The 17,676-nt window shown below is 35.4% G+C and overlaps 3 protein-coding genes across 6 annotated transcripts; 1 reads left to right on the forward strand and 2 right to left on the reverse strand.

Annotated features, from left to right (window-relative positions):
* Window positions 1–2,818: 2,818 nt before the first annotated feature.
* Window positions 2,819–4,580, reverse strand: LOC111453564 (probable ribosome biogenesis protein RLP24). Its single transcript, XM_023094705.1, has 5 exons — window positions 4,411–4,580; window positions 3,905–4,018; window positions 3,519–3,632; window positions 3,289–3,425; window positions 2,819–3,197 (listed from the first exon to the last, which is right to left on the reverse strand). The coding sequence occupies exons 2-5, from the start codon at window positions 3,983–3,985 to the stop codon at window positions 3,023–3,025; spliced, it is 507 nt and encodes a 168-aa protein (XP_022950473.1). The 5' UTR covers window positions 3,986–4,018; window positions 4,411–4,580; the 3' UTR covers window positions 2,819–3,022.
* Window positions 4,581–7,489: 2,909 nt separating this feature from the next.
* On the forward strand, window positions 7,490–8,147 carry LOC111447730 (putative phytosulfokines 6). The gene is made up of 3 exons (XM_023087046.1): window positions 7,490–7,682; window positions 7,769–7,839; window positions 7,915–8,147. Exons 1-3 carry the CDS (start codon window positions 7,598–7,600, stop codon window positions 8,011–8,013), a joined length of 255 nt encoding a protein of 84 aa, XP_022942814.1. The 5' UTR covers window positions 7,490–7,597; the 3' UTR covers window positions 8,014–8,147.
* Window positions 8,148–9,186: 1,039 nt separating this feature from the next.
* LOC111442777 lies at window positions 9,187–17,033 on the reverse strand. 4 transcript variants are annotated; one of them, XR_002710373.1, is made up of 8 exons: window positions 16,235–17,032; window positions 14,241–14,342; window positions 13,676–13,930; window positions 13,177–13,290; window positions 12,641–13,093; window positions 10,500–12,437; window positions 9,716–9,890; window positions 9,187–9,613 (listed from the first exon to the last, which is right to left on the reverse strand). XR_002710373.1 is itself a non-coding variant. In XM_023080318.1 (8 exons), exons 2-8 carry the CDS (start codon window positions 15,868–15,870, stop codon window positions 9,876–9,878), a joined length of 2,958 nt encoding a protein of 985 aa, XP_022936086.1. In that variant the 5' UTR covers window positions 15,871–15,884; window positions 16,235–16,322; the 3' UTR covers window positions 9,214–9,875. The 4 variants fall into 4 exon arrangements, 3 of the variants coding, with proteins under 3 accessions (XP_022936086.1, XP_022936077.1, XP_022936065.1); XM_023080318.1 differs by adding an exon at window positions 15,790–15,884 and having other exon boundaries at window positions 9,214–9,890; window positions 16,235–16,322; XM_023080309.1 differs by having other exon boundaries at window positions 9,214–9,890; window positions 13,183–13,290; window positions 16,235–17,033.
* Window positions 17,034–17,676: the final 643 nt, after the last annotated feature.

The raw sequence follows: 17,676 nt of genomic DNA on the forward strand, positions 1-17,676 counted from the left end.
AATTAATTATTAATTGTACCATTAGTTTATTGTGGTATTGTCGAATTTTCTAAAAGGTATTTAGAAAAAATATTCCTATGATATTTTTTTTAGCATTAATAATTATGAAAAAATAATGTGTGGATAAGGCCAAAGTTTTGTGTTTTTTTTTTTTTAAATTTATTTTTTATTTTTATTACTATTGAAAAAGGTTGTTGCTTTTATGTTTATCCAACAAAAGAAAAGTTTGACCCAATCTCTTGTTCTTTTTTTCATGACATACCAAATATGAAACTAAATAAAATCTCATGTATATTTATCTAATTTTATATAACTATGTAATTAATAATTAAAATAGATTTAATAGAAATTAATATATCCAAATGAAATAAATAAATAAATATGTCTTAATTTTATTAATAATTTTGTGTGAGAGGTTAATTTGAGAAAATATAGAAAGCTTCCTACTTTCTATTTTATATAAAAATATAAATTTTGTAATATTCACGTAAAATTATTTCTTAAAGTATTATTATTTTTTAATTATTTTTGCTACTGATTTTTTTGTTGAATAAAATAACAAAATATTTATCGACATATTATGTGTCGGATAAGTTTGTAAATCTATGTCGATAGTCTAACCCATTAAATTAAACTCAAATACGTTCAACTTAATTAATAAAATATATTGTAACGTAGTCTTATGACGTATTTGCTTATTGGTATCAATATTGCTTATTGGTATCAAAATAATGTGACATCATCATTACATATAAAGTTTAGAACCCATTAAATACTTACTTTTTATAATTAAAATTTATTAAAAATTATATATTTGATCCGTCCTTAAATCTACTACTGGTCCATTAATTTTTAATTTTGTATTTAATATATATCTAAATTTTAAAAATATCTAATAGATCCCTGAACTTTTAATTTTATAAACGGGTTGCAGGTTTCTTCTACCAATTTGAGGCCCTCCCTTCACCCCATAGGAATGGTCTACATGGTTCAGGATTCATAACTACTCAGGTTCATAACTACTCAAGTTTAGGGTTCATAACTACTCCTCTCATAACTACTCAGGTTCATAACTACTCAGGTTCATAACTACTCAGGTTCATAACTACTCGAGTTTAGGGTTCATAACTACTCCTCTCACTACAGGATGCTTACCTAGCCAACATTTAGATCCAACTTAGCAACTTTTGGATATGAAATAGACCTCTCCAATAGATAAGATTTTTTTTAAAACTAATTGATCTACTAGGTATAAGACGTTAGACTCCTAAAGTTGGGACATTATCCTTCACATTTGACATTACATCACACTTCTTTTCTTTATATAACATATTAAACCGACTTGTTTCTTCAAAATAAAAATAAAATAAAATAATTCAAATGGTTGATATTTTACAATATAGTTGGCCTAAAATGCAAAAGTCAAACTTTATAAATCTAATATTTAAACTAAGATCAAAATAACTCAAGTCTCCCGGGGCACATAATACTGATATTGGGGAAATCGTGGAGATTTTTCTTTTCAATATTCTAAAAGTGTTTTTTTCATTAATTAAATAATATTTTCAGGCATATTATAGCCCCATATGTTATCTTGTAAGGTAACTTAGACCTATTACACCTATTTGCTGGGAGATGGACGTCTTCTTTCGTTTCTCGACGGTGAAGTAAGACTAAGCTCATCAGCTTATTATCAGACCGCTCATCCTAATTTGTAATCCTGCATTTCTACTTACTATTGTGTGTCCAAGGCCAATTTCTAAGCATAGATCTTGACTTCTAAAAAATGATGGAAATGTGAAGATTGTTCGAGAAAATGGAGCATTTTAACACCCAGATATCAGTGAGATCCTAATGGGAAAAGACAATCAATGTCCATGTAAGAGCCAAAAAGGAATCCCCAACTTTCCAACCTTGGCAAGAATATGGATTCAATTGGAAGAAGTTCAAATTTGTAGGAAAAAAACAAAACAATTGTGGGCAGTGGATTAGAGTTGTGAAATGTTGTTCTTTACATGGGTGATATTTGCACGAGTGTCTGAACCAACTTGCACGAACTTAACTACTCACATGGAACAATTGTCTAACCCTAATACATTTAGTACAAAATCAAAATCTGAGAAGGTAGTGAAGAGATATGAAATGTTGTAGGCCTATTGCATGATTCTTAAAAGAAAGTCTAAGCCAAGATGAATGTTGAAGAGGAAGGGCTAAAAGATACATACCAGAACCAGTTGGATCCTAACAATTTGAAACCCTTGTGTAGAGCACTCCAATGGTCTAAGAACTGAAGTGGAAGATCCAAAGACAGATTTAAGCAAGAATCAATGAAGCTAAAGAACATGATTGGAGAAGTATTCTTGCCAAAAAGCGTGAACTCCAAGGAGGCGATTGGAGGAGATGGAAGTATCTATCTATGGTCAAAATTTCATGTCTAACTATGGTGATCAGAACTGCGCATAATAGAGAGAGAAGTTTAGAGGAGACTTGTTTGTAACGGCTCAAGCAATAACGGCTCAAGCCCACCGCTCGCAGATATTGTCCTCTCTAGGCTTTCCCTTTTCAGGCTTCCTCTCAAGGTTTTTAAAACGCGTCCTGCTCGGGAGAGGAACAAGCAAGAGGCTTATGGGCTTTCTCCTCCCAGGCAAAAACACTTATGGAAACTAAAACCAGTGGGTGGGGTGAACTCCTGTTAGTCATCACCACCTATAATCAATCTATAGAATAATCTCCATTATGATGTAATCTATTCACACCCTTTTCAACAAAATGTAAGCAAGAAATATGCAAAAATACAAATAAAAACAGTAGTAAGAGATGATCCAAGAAAATCTTTCATAAGTATCTGTATTTAAAGAAAAACACTCTCAAAAGAACGTCAACATAACAGCCATGCTTGTGTAGGACAGACAAGGATGAACTACCACGCATTGTCGTGCACAAGAATTGTGGCAGTTAAAGCTATGAGAAAAAATAATTACGACAAAAATATTTGATATAGTGACATAAGAGAGAAACAAACTCATTCTTCCATAGGCTGATTTTTCTCTGCTTGTGATTGTGCCACCTTGACTTGGATTTTTGGAAGAGTGAGGGAAGGATCCTCCTTGAGAAGAGCAGGTGGTTTGACCATACTGATGCTCTGCTCCAATTCCTTCCTTGCCTCTTTGAGCTCCTTTCCTTTCTTTCCTTTCATCCTGTAAATGTCAACAATCCCGAATTACACCTCTAGCAGTATTCAACAAACATATAGGCATAAAACGAGTGGCAATGGAAGAAGTTTAATACCTGCGTGCAATGTGCCTTGCCTCCCTTTCGGCTCTGACTTTGTCGATCTTCTTAATAGCCCTCAATGTCTCTTCTGTGAGATTCCTGTCGTATCTCTCCGGCCTATTGCGCTTCCTCTCAAACTCAAAAGTTGAATCCTGGATAATACATATGAAACAACAGTTAAAGACGCATCAGAAAGTTTGTAGTTGCAAAACAACTTGTTCCTAAAGTTGATCGATAAAGTTTACCTGTGTCATATCCTTTCCATGCAACCTCCTGTATGCCTTGGTCCATTTAACTTTACGGGGATTTCTCTTCATCTTGAAGTTCTTGTGGCATTTAGACCGACAAAATCTAAAAATCTGCAGAAAAATTATATCAGGAACATGGGGTTCCACACTATCACTAATTCAAAAGCTCCACAAGAACAAAAATCTATTTCTACGCTAATATGCATAGCAAACAATGGACCAAGAACAAGCCGAGATAGAATAGGAAGATATTTTCATATCATTCCGTAAGCATTACACGAGATTGGCAACTAAAAGAAAATTTTAACTCGAGAAAATACAAGCAGCCCAAAGCATGAAAGTTTGCCGCCTTTAAGAAAAGAAAAACAACAGTGCACGCTTACCTTCGCATCATTGCGAACAAACTGAATACCATGTCCTGGATATACAGTGGAGGAACAGAACCAACACTTCTCTAACCTCATTCTTTTCTTGAACAAATAGCAAGCCTAAATTTCCTGCAACAAAATGCACCGGAAAGAGAAAATCAAATGAACCGTACCTTACATGTTCAGAAGGGCGACTGAAAACATAGAAAAAACTCAGCTAAGAAAGCTAACAATTTCCGAAATTTAACATACATCCACACCATGCAAAACTCGCACTGCGTACTTAGATTTTAACTAAAAACGCAGATTTATATAGTGATAATTTGTAAGTTGAATAGGACTTGCAACACTTCGAAAAGTCCCAATTTGCCATAAAGCTGTTTTTTCTTTCCATTGCTATTCGGAAATTGTTGAAAAACAAATGAATTAATGAAAACAACTCCTCCATCCTATCATTAGACAAGTTCTAATTTGTGTTTTTCAAGTGGGAAGAAAGGCATAGATGGAGATCGGGATATTACCAGTCAAGATAGTAGAAAACAGTGCAGATTAAACGCGCTAGGAAGGAGACTGTGGCGCACAAGCGGAAGAAAGACGGCGAACGGGAGAGAGGCGTCGGCGACACCGAGCTACCCAACGGGAGGGATAGACGGTTTGTAAAAGAAGAAGAAGGGTTTAGGGTTTCCTCTTTCTTTTATTTATTTATTTTTTTTCTATTTACACAGCGCGCTGGGTATTTTCTAAAGAAAAATAGCGTGGGCATAGTGATTTACGAAAATAACCCCCAAAAGCTTTAAGTTTTGGAAAAATAGCTCATTTTAAAACAAAACATTTTTATACCCTTTGACTTTGACCATAGATCGAAAAGACAATTTTACCCTTTATTATTTAAAGTTGACTTATCTTCTTTCGTCTCCTCCTCTATCTTCTCAGAGTCTCGATAGATAAAATCACTTCAATAGTTGTTGTTATCGATTTATTGCCCACGTCCATAACAACTTTCACCTCAATTATCGTCTCCTTTGTTTATAAGCCCGAAATTGAAATAAATAATTTTTTTTATTATTTAAAATTTTAAATCTTATTACCACGAAACATATTAGATAAAATAAACGACAATAATAAACCGAAACAAATAAAATTAAATTTGAGGAGAAGAAAATAAAGAAAATAGGAAAATCGTACATAAGGGCATTTTTGTCTAAATTCAATTATAAAATCGTATAATAAAAATAAAAAATAAAAAAGCCAGAACTCTACGGCCCATTCAAAGTAAGGCCCAGTAAGGCCCAAATAGAAAGGCTGTTGTCCACAAAGCAACACTGGGCCTTTCGTTCTATCTTCGGCCCAATCAGCATAATTTGTTATAAATTGCATCTATTTTCATAATTATGTAAAATAGCAATATTAAAACTAAATTATATATAAAAAAAATAGGGTTAAAATTAGAATTTAGCACAACAAAAAGGACTGAAATAGACAGCAATCCCATCAAAATTATTTGGACAATTGCTAAAAATCAGATCCTCCGAATCTCACTTTTTCCAGAGCCTTCCCCATTTTTCTCCGCCCTATTCTTTATTTCCAATATAATATCTATTTTTAATTAAATAAAATTACTTAATTTATTAATTTACATAATTTAAAAGTTTATATTTTCCAAGAAAATTACTCCCATTTAAAAGTTGTTGTCATATCGATATCGGGATAAGCTAAGTTGATATCACGTCTGTGTCATAAGCGATTCTTAGTCCTTTCGATCGAGAATTGAGTTTATTGGGTAAACAAAATCAGAGAAATATGTGAATTTTAAAAGTTGTAAATCTCATCGTAAAATTAGAAATATACGCTCCTAGTGTAAGAATTTGGTCGGAGGTTTACATAGTCTTACATAACTAAGTTGTTGAGATGAAGGGTCGAGGCGATTAATATTATTTCTGACACGCTTCGATACTTATGTTAGTGTTTAAGAGTGAAACAATATCAAATTGACTCGATTAGAATCGAGTCGATAAGTTTCTATGGTTCTTAAGTGCTCGGAGTTTCGTGGTTTGGTTTGTTAAGAGTTACTGTGAGTGTGGACTCACTGGTTCGAAACCTAACGGATACATTTTAGGATATTTGGAGGGGTTTTTTTAGGGTTAGAAATTGTGATGGGATTTGATTTGTTTATGAGTGAATGGAAACTGTTTGTCACGTGCATCTCTGAAAGATTAGAGAGACAAACAAATAAATAATGAGGAGAGAGAAAGCTTGTCTGGTTTTGGCCATGGCGGACAACTGTCGTCCATGGCACTCCCCTAAGGTTTGACTTCTCCAACAACTTCCTTATTTTATTATTATTATTATTTTTTAATTAATTTTTGTGAGATAAATAAAATATTAATCTTTCCCCTAATACACGCGTTTTAAAAATTGGGACCACACATAACGATTTAAAATAGAATGTGCTTGCAATGGACTTATGGTTACAAATGGTATTAGAGTTAGACACTGAACCCTGTGCGAGAATGCTGACCTAAAGACGGGTGGATAATAAACAAATCAATATATAATCCCAAAGAAATAAAGAAATAAAAAAAATAAACCTCTTTTTTGGTTTCCCTTGGGCTTGAGGTTTACATGAAACCCTAAAAAAAAATCGTAAAAGTAACAATCTTTTTTCCCTTACTTTAACAAAGCATATTTTATTTTCTTTTTTGCCTTGTCATGTCTTTTTTTGTTTTTATATTTTTTTTATTATATATTAACATATATGTATATATTTTATTTGAAAAATGAATGATATTTAAAATATAAAAAAAGAAATTAACAATTTAAGCTCACTGTTAGTAGATATTTTCTGTTTTGATCCGTTACGTAACATCGTTAGTTTCATGGTTTCAAAACGCGTCTACTAAGAACAAGTTTCTACACTCTTGTAAAAAATGTTTAGTTTCTCTCTCCAACTTATGTGGGATCTCGCAATTCATCCATTTGGAGGCCCAACATCCTCACTAACACACCATTTATAATATTGTGAGATCTCATACCAGTTAAAGAGAGAAACGAAACATTTCTTATAAGGGTGTAGAAACTTCTTCTTAACAGACACGTTTAAAAATCATGAAACTGACGACAATACATCATGGACTAAAACAGACAATATCGACTAGTAGTGAGTTAAGACTGTTACAAATGGTATTAGAGTCAGTCACCAAATAGTGCAAGACACTAATCGGAGTAGGACTAGACCCTCTCCATAGTAAACATATTCTAAAATCGCGAGGCTGACGATGAAACGTAATGGGCCAAAACAGATAACATCTACTAGCAATGAGTTTGGGCTGTTACAAATGGTATCAGAGCCAGTCATTGGATAGTAACGAGGACGATGACCCCCAAGGAGGGTAAATGGTGAGATCACACATCTGTTAGAGAAGAGAATGAAAGATTCCTCGTAAGAGTATGGAAACCTAACTAACGTCAATATATAATGGGTCAAAATGAACAATATCTACGAACGGTGGACTTGAATTAAGCTACAGTGGGCATGACCCACCAAAAGTATTGGAATTTGTAGCATTATTGGCATATTTTAAGCCCATAACTGCCTTGTTTGGGTGTCTCCATGTGACTTGAAAAAGGCAACATAGACACAATCTCTCCCTCTCTCTCTCTTTGCTTTCCTTCTTCTTCTTCTTCTTCTTCGTCAAAACACTAAAGAAAATGAACCAGAGCTCCCATGGCTTGTTCTTCATTTTCCTCCTCCTCTCCCAATCAGCCACTGCACGTTTCCTACCAACCAAACAAGGTAAACCCACTTCAAAAAACCCTTCCTTTTTCACTTCCACCTTCCATTTTCTCACCCTTTCTTGCTCTTTCCCGGAAAATTTGCAGGTTTTGAAGAAACCCACAACAAGCTCAGCCATGGAATGATCCAACCAGATTCATGGCCAGATTTCCCCCAAGTAAGTACCCATCATCTCTCTTCTTTTAAGCTTTCTTCTTTGGATTTTAATGGCGGATTTCCCTTTCATTTGTAGATCATAAGAGAAGAAGAAGAAGATGAAGAATGGGAGAAGAGAAGGATGATGTTAGAAGCACACTTGGATTATGTTTATACACAAAATGAGAAGCCTTGAATTATGTTTATACAATTTTCATTTTTTTTTTCTACTCAAGATATGTTTTATGCACATATATCAAAAATATTACAACAAATGTTGATGTTTTCATCATCATTTCATAATTATATGAGGAATATAGTATTGTTTACAAGGGTTTGTATATTAATTTCTTTTTCTTTTTTGTTTTTTTTTTCTCTAGTTAATTATATTAAATTTGTGATTTTATTTTTAAAAATTAGCTTCTAAGTGCATGTTCTAGAGACCCGGGTTCTCGAGTTTGAGGGAAACTTTTTACTTCATCCCTAAACCCTAAACTCTAAAATTTTTCGAAAATTAAATATTAATAGAAACTTTAAGTATATTATACCTAAGAAAACAATAGTGATTCGATGATATTCATTACTTCTTTTCTTTATTAAAAAATAATATTTGTTTATCCATTCAATCGAGTTTTTTTTTTTTTAATTGTAAGATAAGCATGACAAAAAAAGAGACAATTCGAGTCTTAGTCAATCGAGACATAAACAAAGAAACAATATTGAAAAAGTTTAATTTACTTAGCATAGATTTGACAATTCATTTTAATAAGGAATCTGTCAATGGACACAAAAAAGTTGATGTAGTTTTTCAAGTGAAAAGCCATCAGCTATTAGCAATAACCAATAATTATTGAAGAGATAAAAGAAGTGTTTTCTAAATTTTTCATTCCTAAAAATAAAAATTAGCCAAAGAAATTTTAGAAAAACACCTTAAAAAATTTACGAAAATTATTACGAGTTTGATTTAAAAATACTTTTGAACTTTCAAAATTTTTGAAAAATTTTTTTGAAAAAAAGTTTAAAATTACTTTCGAACTTTCAAAAATTTTATTTGAGTTTATAAATAAGAAATAGATCATGAGTTTATAAATATAAATAAGAAATAGATCACGAGTTTATAAATAAGAAATATCATTTATTTTACGTTAAAATGAACCCATAATAACAGCATGTTGTCTAAAAGTTGCACACAATCTTTTCTACTTCATTAGAGGTAAGAGCAGATCAACTTTAAAAACTATTTAGGAGGGGGGTCTGTTAGCCTGAGGTAGCAATCATATTTTGTACCTGCTATAATGGGCACATGAACCTGTGTCCAAAGGCTGGCAAAAGGATATGAATGCAAGGAATTTTACATGAGTCAAATCACTTGAATTTTTTCAATGCTCTAATGGACATCCAAACACAAATGTTCTCATAATTCCACAGTTCATGATTGTTGAATACAATTATTGTAATAAATCTGCCATAAGTATAACGATATCTGCCATGCCAAGCTTGTCCAATCAGCCAAACAAGGTGGGGGGGCAAATGATAGAAGCAAAATCCAACATCATCATAGTCATATCCAGACCCTTCTCAAGAGCTGGAGAATCCTAAACAACTCTCCATTACTGTCTACGCAGAGCCAAGAGAAGGGAAAGTTACAGGGAAAAATAAGTAATGGTGAATCAAAACCACTTTGCTAGTTCGTCGTCGATAGAGATGCGAAGCAGCCAGGACTAGAGGTGCACTGCTTCAGATTTATAACAGCAGATATTGATGTTAAGTGAAAATTCGCACAAGACGGTCAAGATCTGAATAAAAATGATCATTGCATTGATGTATTCTCAACTATATATCTTTTGTAGGCAAAAAACAGAAGGAAAACAAAAAGGAATTTGGAAGCTAGAAAATACCAGTATAGAGCTACCACTCCCCTATAATCTTTTTTGGCACTCAACAAAACTATCAAAAGCGAAGCACTCGTACTCATACTCCCTTTTCGTAACCCCGCCGATTGCATGAGCAGGACGTTCCACCAGAGTTGTTCCTCTATGACGTTTTGCAGTGGAAGCATCATACATCCATTTCCTGTAGGTTGGACACAATGTAAACAATCTTAGATTAATAACACGCAAATTTTCAGTGTGCAAAGAAGTGTCAACCATCAAGAAAATGCATGCAACCTCAAGCACAGCATCAATACAAGGCAGGGATGCAGATTTGAGCATATTTTCAGTGTGCAGTGGCAGTCGTCAAAATGTATTGACACGAGTAGGCACTAATATCATGTAATTTAAAGGGTCTGCTTTATAGGACCTAAATGTCAGTAAAAAGGGCTCACAATGGAGAACTAAAAGAAGAAAACGATTATGATTCAGGTGTTCCATTGATTGAATGGCAAGTGCGATCTCAAACGGGGAACAAAACACTTGATTCTACCAAACCAGTTCATAAAATAGGCTCTACCTTTTCCCTGACTTTACCAGTCCGCTGCTATAGCATTCAGCAGTATGTTTGGAAGATTAACGAAAATATGATTTTGTAATGTTCCAAGTCTCTCTATCGTTCCATAAAAGAACATGAAGGAAATAAAAAAAAAAAAGTCTAGGAACAACACATAAAGTCATCAGGGAGACCACTGGACGATTGTAAACCCAAATGAAGTCCTGCACAAGTATAAAGAATCAAGAACATTACCATCTTAATATCAGTTGCCAGTCCCAAGTCATGTAGTGAACTTTCAGTTATACATTTTGTGTGAACGATGGGTCCTCTAGCAACTTGTTCAATTGTGCTTCCTCTCTCACTAACCGCTGATGGGATGGTGATATACATTGCTCCTTTGAACATCCACTTATCCAAGTCATGACTATAAAAATCTTCAAAAAGTTCACCACATAAAACACAGACCAAATGATCTTCATCTGCAGGTACCATTGGCTCATTAACTTCTTCCATCATGTCACACCTGTCCGGAGAAGTGGCAGCATCATGTAAGAGTATATCATTTCCAGAAATCCAATCATCTGAACTTGGATACCATCTTCTTGGTGCCCTATTTGAATTGTTTGCCTCAGTTCTTAACGTGTGCCACTGCAAGTGTGTATCCAACTGTTCTTCAAGTTTCAGTCTCAGACCACAGATCTTACATTGATATGGAATATCGTCAAAGAGTCCACTGATCACAGATGGCTGAAATTTTCGAATAACATGTGAACTAAATTCAAAGCCTATGAGGTTGGTTATCTCAGTTGTGGCATATGGAGGTGGACTAGTGGAGCTCTTAGCAGCAGCTTTTGAAGATGATTCAAGTATCGTAGATGATTGACTGGAAGAAGTAACGGGGATGGAAGGAACTGGTACAGAACATGTCACAGCATCACCTAACTTCAAATTTTCAGGCTGCGCAGTCATTTGGGAAGTCGCACTATTTGTTAACTCTCCTTTTGAAGCAGATATAAGGCCCTTTGCAACCAATGAGCTCAAAAGGTTAGAAATTGGGGTAGAAGAGTCGTTTACCACATTTGAAGTTTCCGTGGATGCACTATTCATAGGAGATGAGGGTGAAGGTGGATCAGATGGCAACGGAGTATCTTCTACCTTAGTTTGAGATAGCTTAACCAGAGCTGACGGGCTTTCAAGAGGACCTAATGAAGATTCTCCCGCAGTCTTTGGCTCTGAGAATGTCGTCTGAGTATGGGCAGGAGAAGACTGGCTTGGTAGTTGAGGTTTGACGTTTGAATGGGGTTGCATATTTCCTGCATCTTGGAAGCTGATATTCTGCTGCATGCTACTGGCTATTGAATGGTTGGAAAAAATTCCACTCTTCATTACAGCAGCCAACAAACTACTAGTGCTTGTCTCTCCCAAAATTTCTGCAGGTAAACGAACTGGAACTGTCCCAGCTGATGAAGGAGGTCCAAAATCAGTGCCTGGAATAGATACTGCATGCTGTCTTGAAAGTTCGGACTGCCTAACATCAGGTTTTAGTGACTCAGATAAAGAGAACGGCTGCCTGGGTTGAGAAGTAGGTATGGGGGAGGCTGCAGCTTGACGGTCCTGAGGCTGTGGTTTTTTAAGGTTATCTGACTGAACGTTGGGATGCCGACCAAGGGAAGCATCCTGTAAATGCCTTTTACGTGGGTCAAGATTAGAAAATGAAGAAGTTTTATGGTTGGGCATTTGATGAGGAATATGATCCACTGACAATGGTGAAGGGGGACGTTGATGCAAGGGTGGCTGTCCAGATGCGAATGCAACATTTCGTGATGGAAATATTTGCTGGCCTACAGTCCCAATGGACCCTGAACCTCCCTTGTTCAGAAATTCATGTCCTGAAGCTCCAATATTCGACGATGTAATTTGTGGTCGACCTCCCATTTGATCCACAGAAGAGTTACCACCTGACAGGGCAGTAAGAGTGGCACCATATCCTCCTGACTGAGCTGAATTCTTTTTAGGAATCCCGCCTCTCAGCCCATCCAGAGATAATGGCTCCTGCACTTGCCACATTGATGACCTTTGCTGTCCAGAATCCCCCAGTTCTCTCTGCTCAGATGATTGTGAATCACTGGAAGCTTCTCTATCAACACTTCCCCCAGTATCTCGTAAACTTAATAGCTTATTTTCAATACCCTGCACGTAGAAACCAACTCAACAATAAATCAAATAAGACATGGTCAATTGTTCACAGTTGGCAAACCAGAAAAATGCACACAAAAATGGAAATATGTAGCAATCACATTTTTCTCTTTCTAATGTAACTAGTGAAGTTATTGGTATTATAAGATATCATAGACCAGGAAAAAGTGGTTCCCTCAATTATATTCAAGCTTTACCGAATTATCTGAATCCTCAGGAGTCCATTGATCTTTCCCAATGCTACTGGCAATGGCAGATGCACCATGACCTGTCAACATAGAGTTCATTTCACCCCACATAAACTCCTCTTCCTCAGAGTTCTTCCAGTTAGTAGACAATCCTCGGTTGCTGCTGCTGCTTGAAAAATTTTGTGTGGGCAGTAGACGTGCACCAGTGTTTGCAGACCTGGGTGCAGGATAATTTTCATATCCAAGCTTGATGTTGAACCCATTTCTTTGGCCAGATAACTTCTCTGCCAAATTGCTACCAGTTGTAGACCAGGGTTTGTCTCGCCCTTCATCAACAGCCCTTCTTCCGATACCTGGAGTCCTTGAAAGATCGGAACCATATTCATAATCTGCATATGCAGCCGTGATGTTCTTCTCTTGTGCTATATCATTTGGTGCATCTCTAAGTGGACGCTGAATGTCCTGCAAGATTTATACCATGGTGTTGATCATGAGGGAATGAAAAACTAATGACTAATGTGAACTAAAAAAAAAAAAAAAATTACATGCACTTTAATTGAAGCATCTGCCCATGGACGTCCAGTGCTAATTTTGGCTTGGGCAACATCCTGAGTTACATTTGTAGTTGCAATAGTAGCGTCACTAGTCATTCCTTTCACCTGCCCCACGTAAAAAAAAAAAAAAAAAAAAATCAAATAAGGACAATAAAAAAGAGTAACAAGTCCACTTCACAACTTGAGGAGATTCTTGGGTTAAAAAAAGTATAGGTTAAGTACCCTAGAAAACAAATCTATTTCTACACACAATAAAAAGATGAATGGGTTATTAATTTATGTCAATGGAAAGAATAAAGACATCATAGTTTGGATGAAAACAGGAAAACATCACCAAGTATCAGTTGTCTACTTAATCTAGAGTATATACAACAGATTCTCAGATTAAACGGTCACACTTATACAAGCCAATAATGACTTCAATCTATGAGAAGGACAAATGAACAATTGTGAGGATCATAGCTGATAGTGGAAACAGAACTTCACTAACCCTGCCCGACTGTTGAAGCCGTTGTCTCTCTATATACTTGGGATTTACATGGATACTATGGGGTGGACGTTGTGAATGCAATTCTGGCTTTGAGGATATGGTCCCAGAAGAAGAACCACTGTTGGTTATGAAGCCAAGTTCTTTCTCGATAACCTGCAGTGTTTGAGGAGGAAACACTCCTTTCCAGGTGCCAAAAAGATGTCTCATACTTGTATGTACAGGAGAGTCAACTTGCCTATAAGCTTTGCAGAATACCTAAAAAAAGATAGAAAAAAAATACTATAAATTTGGGATAATCGATATACAATGAGTAGTAATGCATACTACTATAGAATTGGTGTACTTGATGAGACGCAGGTTACTGGTTAAATAATGCTGGAAAATGACATAAATGTTGCTATCTTCATACCAGTTCAAGAAAATGAACAATGATACTGAAAAAGCATCGAGGAAGCATTCTGAAGCATTACTTAGTGTAGACACAGACATACAATTTATTTTGTTCCGCAGGGGGGGAGGGGGGAGTGTCTCTTGGCAGGGAGAGGGCACAGAGCAAAAATCTAACCTCGGGCAGCTTTGCTGCAAAGTATTTTATGTAGTCTCTTCCAATATTCTTCACAATACTGTCCAATAGATAAAGTGATGGTAGCTTCTGCTCACTGGAAACCTGGCACATATATAAGAAATTAATATAGCATCAAGATTGCCAGATGAACAATTGACAATTGTAGGGCCAAACATAAATGCCCATAAAAAGGAATTGAATTCTCATCAGCAAGCATATTGTACATGCACATGCATCCATACACACACACACAAACAAGTTACAGACTGCTTCAAATAATGTAGAGAAATGACCTTATGTAACTACCAACAACAGTCATACCCAGTTTTAGAGAGAAAAATAGTACAGTATTACGATGCATATCATACTAAAATAAGAATACATAAAAACACATATAGATGTGCATCGAAGTGTTCATACACATAATCTGAGATAAATATGACAATATATAATATTTGTTTGGATCTTTAAATGAGGGAGAAAGGTTAAATCTTAGGTGCCAAGGCAGCAAATCAGTAACTCAATTCATTTGTCAAACGTGATTGGAGATAAATACTGCACTACTGTTGTATTTGATGGCTAATCAAGCTTCAAGGCAGCAAATACTGCATTCTCTTGAAATATTAAAATAGCCTAAGGCGGGTGCACGGGAGGGCAAACAAGTTAACTGTTCAAAAATTTTCCGGCAGCAAACTAGTAACATGCATTGAATCACAAGCCTCAATGCACGCCACACATATCAAGGGAATCAAACCTCCAGCAGTCTTGGAGATCATCGTTATAAAAATAACAAAGTGGTAGAACAATAGTTCTAGTGCTCAAACATTACTCCAGAAGCACACACAAGTAAGAGGAAATTAGGAGCAAAGTAACCTTAGAGAATCACATCTAGGTTTAAAAACTGGTGCGTGACTATATCCATTTCTGCTTACTGGAACAACATAATATGAGGTGCACAACACATTAAAACTCACTAATCCTTCCCTAGTAGCATTTCACATTTCAAGCTTCACTAGGACTAGGAGAAGAGAAGAAACTCCACAAAGCCCCTTAATAAACGGGATTAGCATGATAGGAAGACCTAAGGCATCAAAACTTCAACTACAATGCAGTCAAACTAGCAACTCCAAGTGTCCGGAGAAATTTTGTGCAACATTTTTTCTGGTTGAATAGAGAGCTTCTTTCAACATACACAAATTCACAAAAAAGCACGTGAATTTTATCTACTATCCTAGCTCATCAAACCTGCTAAAATCTTACCAGATCAATGATCTATCATATAGATGAAAGATTTTTAGCTTCCTGTCAAAATGGTATCACCTGTTAACTCAGATCGGTGCTTATATTTCAATTGGTAGTTTTATTGGGTACAGATTTATTTATTGTCCCTGAATAACGGATTTAGCATCAATTTAATTAACAGCAAACCAACAAATATAACCATCAATTTCAGTACACAAGGGAGTCAATCAATTACAGAAGACAAGCTCCACAGCGGTTCAATTCGATTTATAAATTAAATTTGCAATTAGCTCAATATATAATCAACCTTATAAGAGTAACTAAGATATCGTCGCAAAGTCTCATTTGATACCAGCAGCCTGAATGACAGCCACACCAAAACCACCATTATCACAACACCTCCTATTAAAAACAAAGCTTTTACTAATAAAAATCAGGTAATTTCAAGTACTAAGATGATAGCGCATTAAGCAACGTATTATAGGAGGTATTTATATATTCCACAACCAAGACATTGCACTTTCTACAAAAGACAATTGAACTCGCAGTATAAACTCAAGGATTTCATTAATACCATTACACTTACAATTTTACTCCTGCACGTCAACAACAAAACATTTTTATTTCCTCTTTTCCTTCTATACTAATTTCCCATACAGTCATTCACACAAAACGTAGAAAAAGAAAGGAAAAAAAAAAGATATATCAATTAGAGGAATGCAAAACGCTGCTACAGTTTAAACTGGGTTCACCTCGAGAATGTTGGCGCAAACGGTGGCAGAGATGGCTTTTGCAGCCTGGAGATTTTCACCCGCGATTATGGTCAAATTGGTGATGATTGGTTTCGAATTGAAAGTCAGCTCAGCAAGGGCTGTTCTGTATTGGCTGACAAGCTCCTGATGCTGCAGTGGTTGAGGCTGATACCCCCCTCGACCAGAATCACTGCTTCCCGAATCTCTATCACTTGCTCGAAATCTGGGTTGCACAATATTGGTCCCCGAACCAATTGGTCTCTGCGGAAACGGCCGGCCATTAATGTTCCCACCGCGCTCAGCCTCATCGGCCAGTCGCTGCTTCTTCAAACCCGGTTCCCTCGTTCGATCGAAAGGTCTCCGCGAGCTCTCCATTTCCATCAGCAAAAGCGAAATAAACCAAAACCCTAATCCTAAACCTAATCTAATTCCAATTCTCTGCAATTACATCCTCGATACAAAAACGAAAACAAATGAAAGAAAACAATTCGACAACATCTCAATAACCTTTGTTCCAACCAGCGACACGTTCGGACAAAATCAACATGAAGATTACAAAAAGAAACCCCACTGAACACTAAAATTGTACAAGAGAGCACCAGAATAAACCCTAATCCTACAAAATTACAGAGAACGAAGAAGATTTACAATGATTACTAATAACAAAAACAGCTAAAATTAGGCGGAAGGAATACTATGAACCGGGAAGAAAGGGGAGCTTTTGGATTGAGATTCAGCCTGGCTTTGTTATAATAGAGAGAGAGAGAGAGCGCGCATAAAACGCTTTGCCCCAGTTTCAGCTGTGTCCGATTTTTTCCATTTTCTTTTTTCTTTTTATTTCCTTCTAATTTTGTTTAAACAAAAATACTTTATATTTAGTAAAATTCCCTTTTATCGAGTTTTTATCCGATGCGGTCACGACTATCAAGAACGATGAACCACTCATGTGGCGGTGTGGCGGTGTGGCGGGAGATGAGGAAAGGCTTGGGGGTGTTTTGGGCATTAATCTAAAATAAAAAAAACCAACATAATTGAGAATTTCGTATATGCCAAAAAACCAATAAGATTAAAAATTTAAAAATTAATACTCAAATTAATTTTGAAATTGTTGAAATTTTAGTGTTAAAAAATAATTTTTTAAAAATGTATTTAAATTTTAAATTTTTTTTATTAATATCTTAAAAAGAAATTTAAAAAAAATATCTTTTTAAAAATATAAATAAAATATTAGAAGTAACCTTAAAAACATAAAAAAAAATGTTTTAAAAGATTTTTATTGTTAATATATGAACACCGTCCGTTCATTTCTAAACTTTTATTTTTATTTTTTTAAGAGTTTAGGGATATTAACGTTATTCTTAAAAGTTGATTGGTACTTCGAAAATATGGTAGTAACCGTCGTAGTAAAAATATTTTTTAAAATTACTAATACAAATTACACT

This window comes from Cucurbita moschata, unplaced genomic scaffold (assembly GCF_002738365.1).
Source record: "Cucurbita moschata cultivar Rifu unplaced genomic scaffold, Cmos_1.0 Cmo_Scf00001, whole genome shotgun sequence".
In the NCBI taxonomy this organism is placed as follows: Eukaryota; Viridiplantae; Streptophyta; class Magnoliopsida; order Cucurbitales; family Cucurbitaceae; genus Cucurbita; species Cucurbita moschata.

What these genes read in the sequence shown, in the direction of transcription:
- LOC111453564 (XM_023094705.1), bottom strand. Translation starts at nt 3,985, where the DNA reads ATGAGGTTAGAGAAGTGTTGGTTCTGTTCCTCCACTGTATATCCAGGA. An exon ending in TTGTTCGCAATGATGCGAAG is followed by an intron (nt 3,633 to 3,904) that starts GTAAGCGTGCAC and finishes ATTTTTCTGCAG; the next exon opens with ATTTTTAGATTTTGTCGGTC. An exon ending in GCAAGGCACATTGCACGCAG is followed by an intron (nt 3,198 to 3,288) that starts GTATTAAACTTC and finishes TGACATTTACAG; the next exon opens with GATGAAAGGAAAGAAAGGAA.
- LOC111447730 (XM_023087046.1), top strand. Translation starts at nt 7,598, where the DNA reads ATGAACCAGAGCTCCCATGGCTTGTTCTTCATTTTCCTCCTCCTCTCC. An exon ending in TTTCCTACCAACCAAACAAG is followed by an intron (nt 7,683 to 7,768) that starts GTAAACCCACTT and finishes GAAAATTTGCAG; the next exon opens with GTTTTGAAGAAACCCACAAC. An exon ending in CATGGCCAGATTTCCCCCAA is followed by an intron (nt 7,840 to 7,914) that starts GTAAGTACCCAT and finishes TTTCATTTGTAG; the next exon opens with ATCATAAGAGAAGAAGAAGA.
- LOC111442777 (XM_023080297.1), bottom strand. Translation starts at nt 16,615, where the DNA reads ATGGAAATGGAGAGCTCGCGGAGACCTTTCGATCGAACGAGGGAACCG. An exon ending in TTTGCGCCAACATTCTCGAG is followed by an intron (nt 14,343 to 16,234) that starts GTGAACCCAGTT and finishes TATATGTGCCAG; the next exon opens with GTTTCCAGTGAGCAGAAGCT. An exon ending in CTGAGGATTCAGATAATTCG is followed by an intron (nt 12,438 to 12,640) that starts GTAAAGCTTGAA and finishes TTCTACGTGCAG; the next exon opens with GGTATTGAAAATAAGCTATT.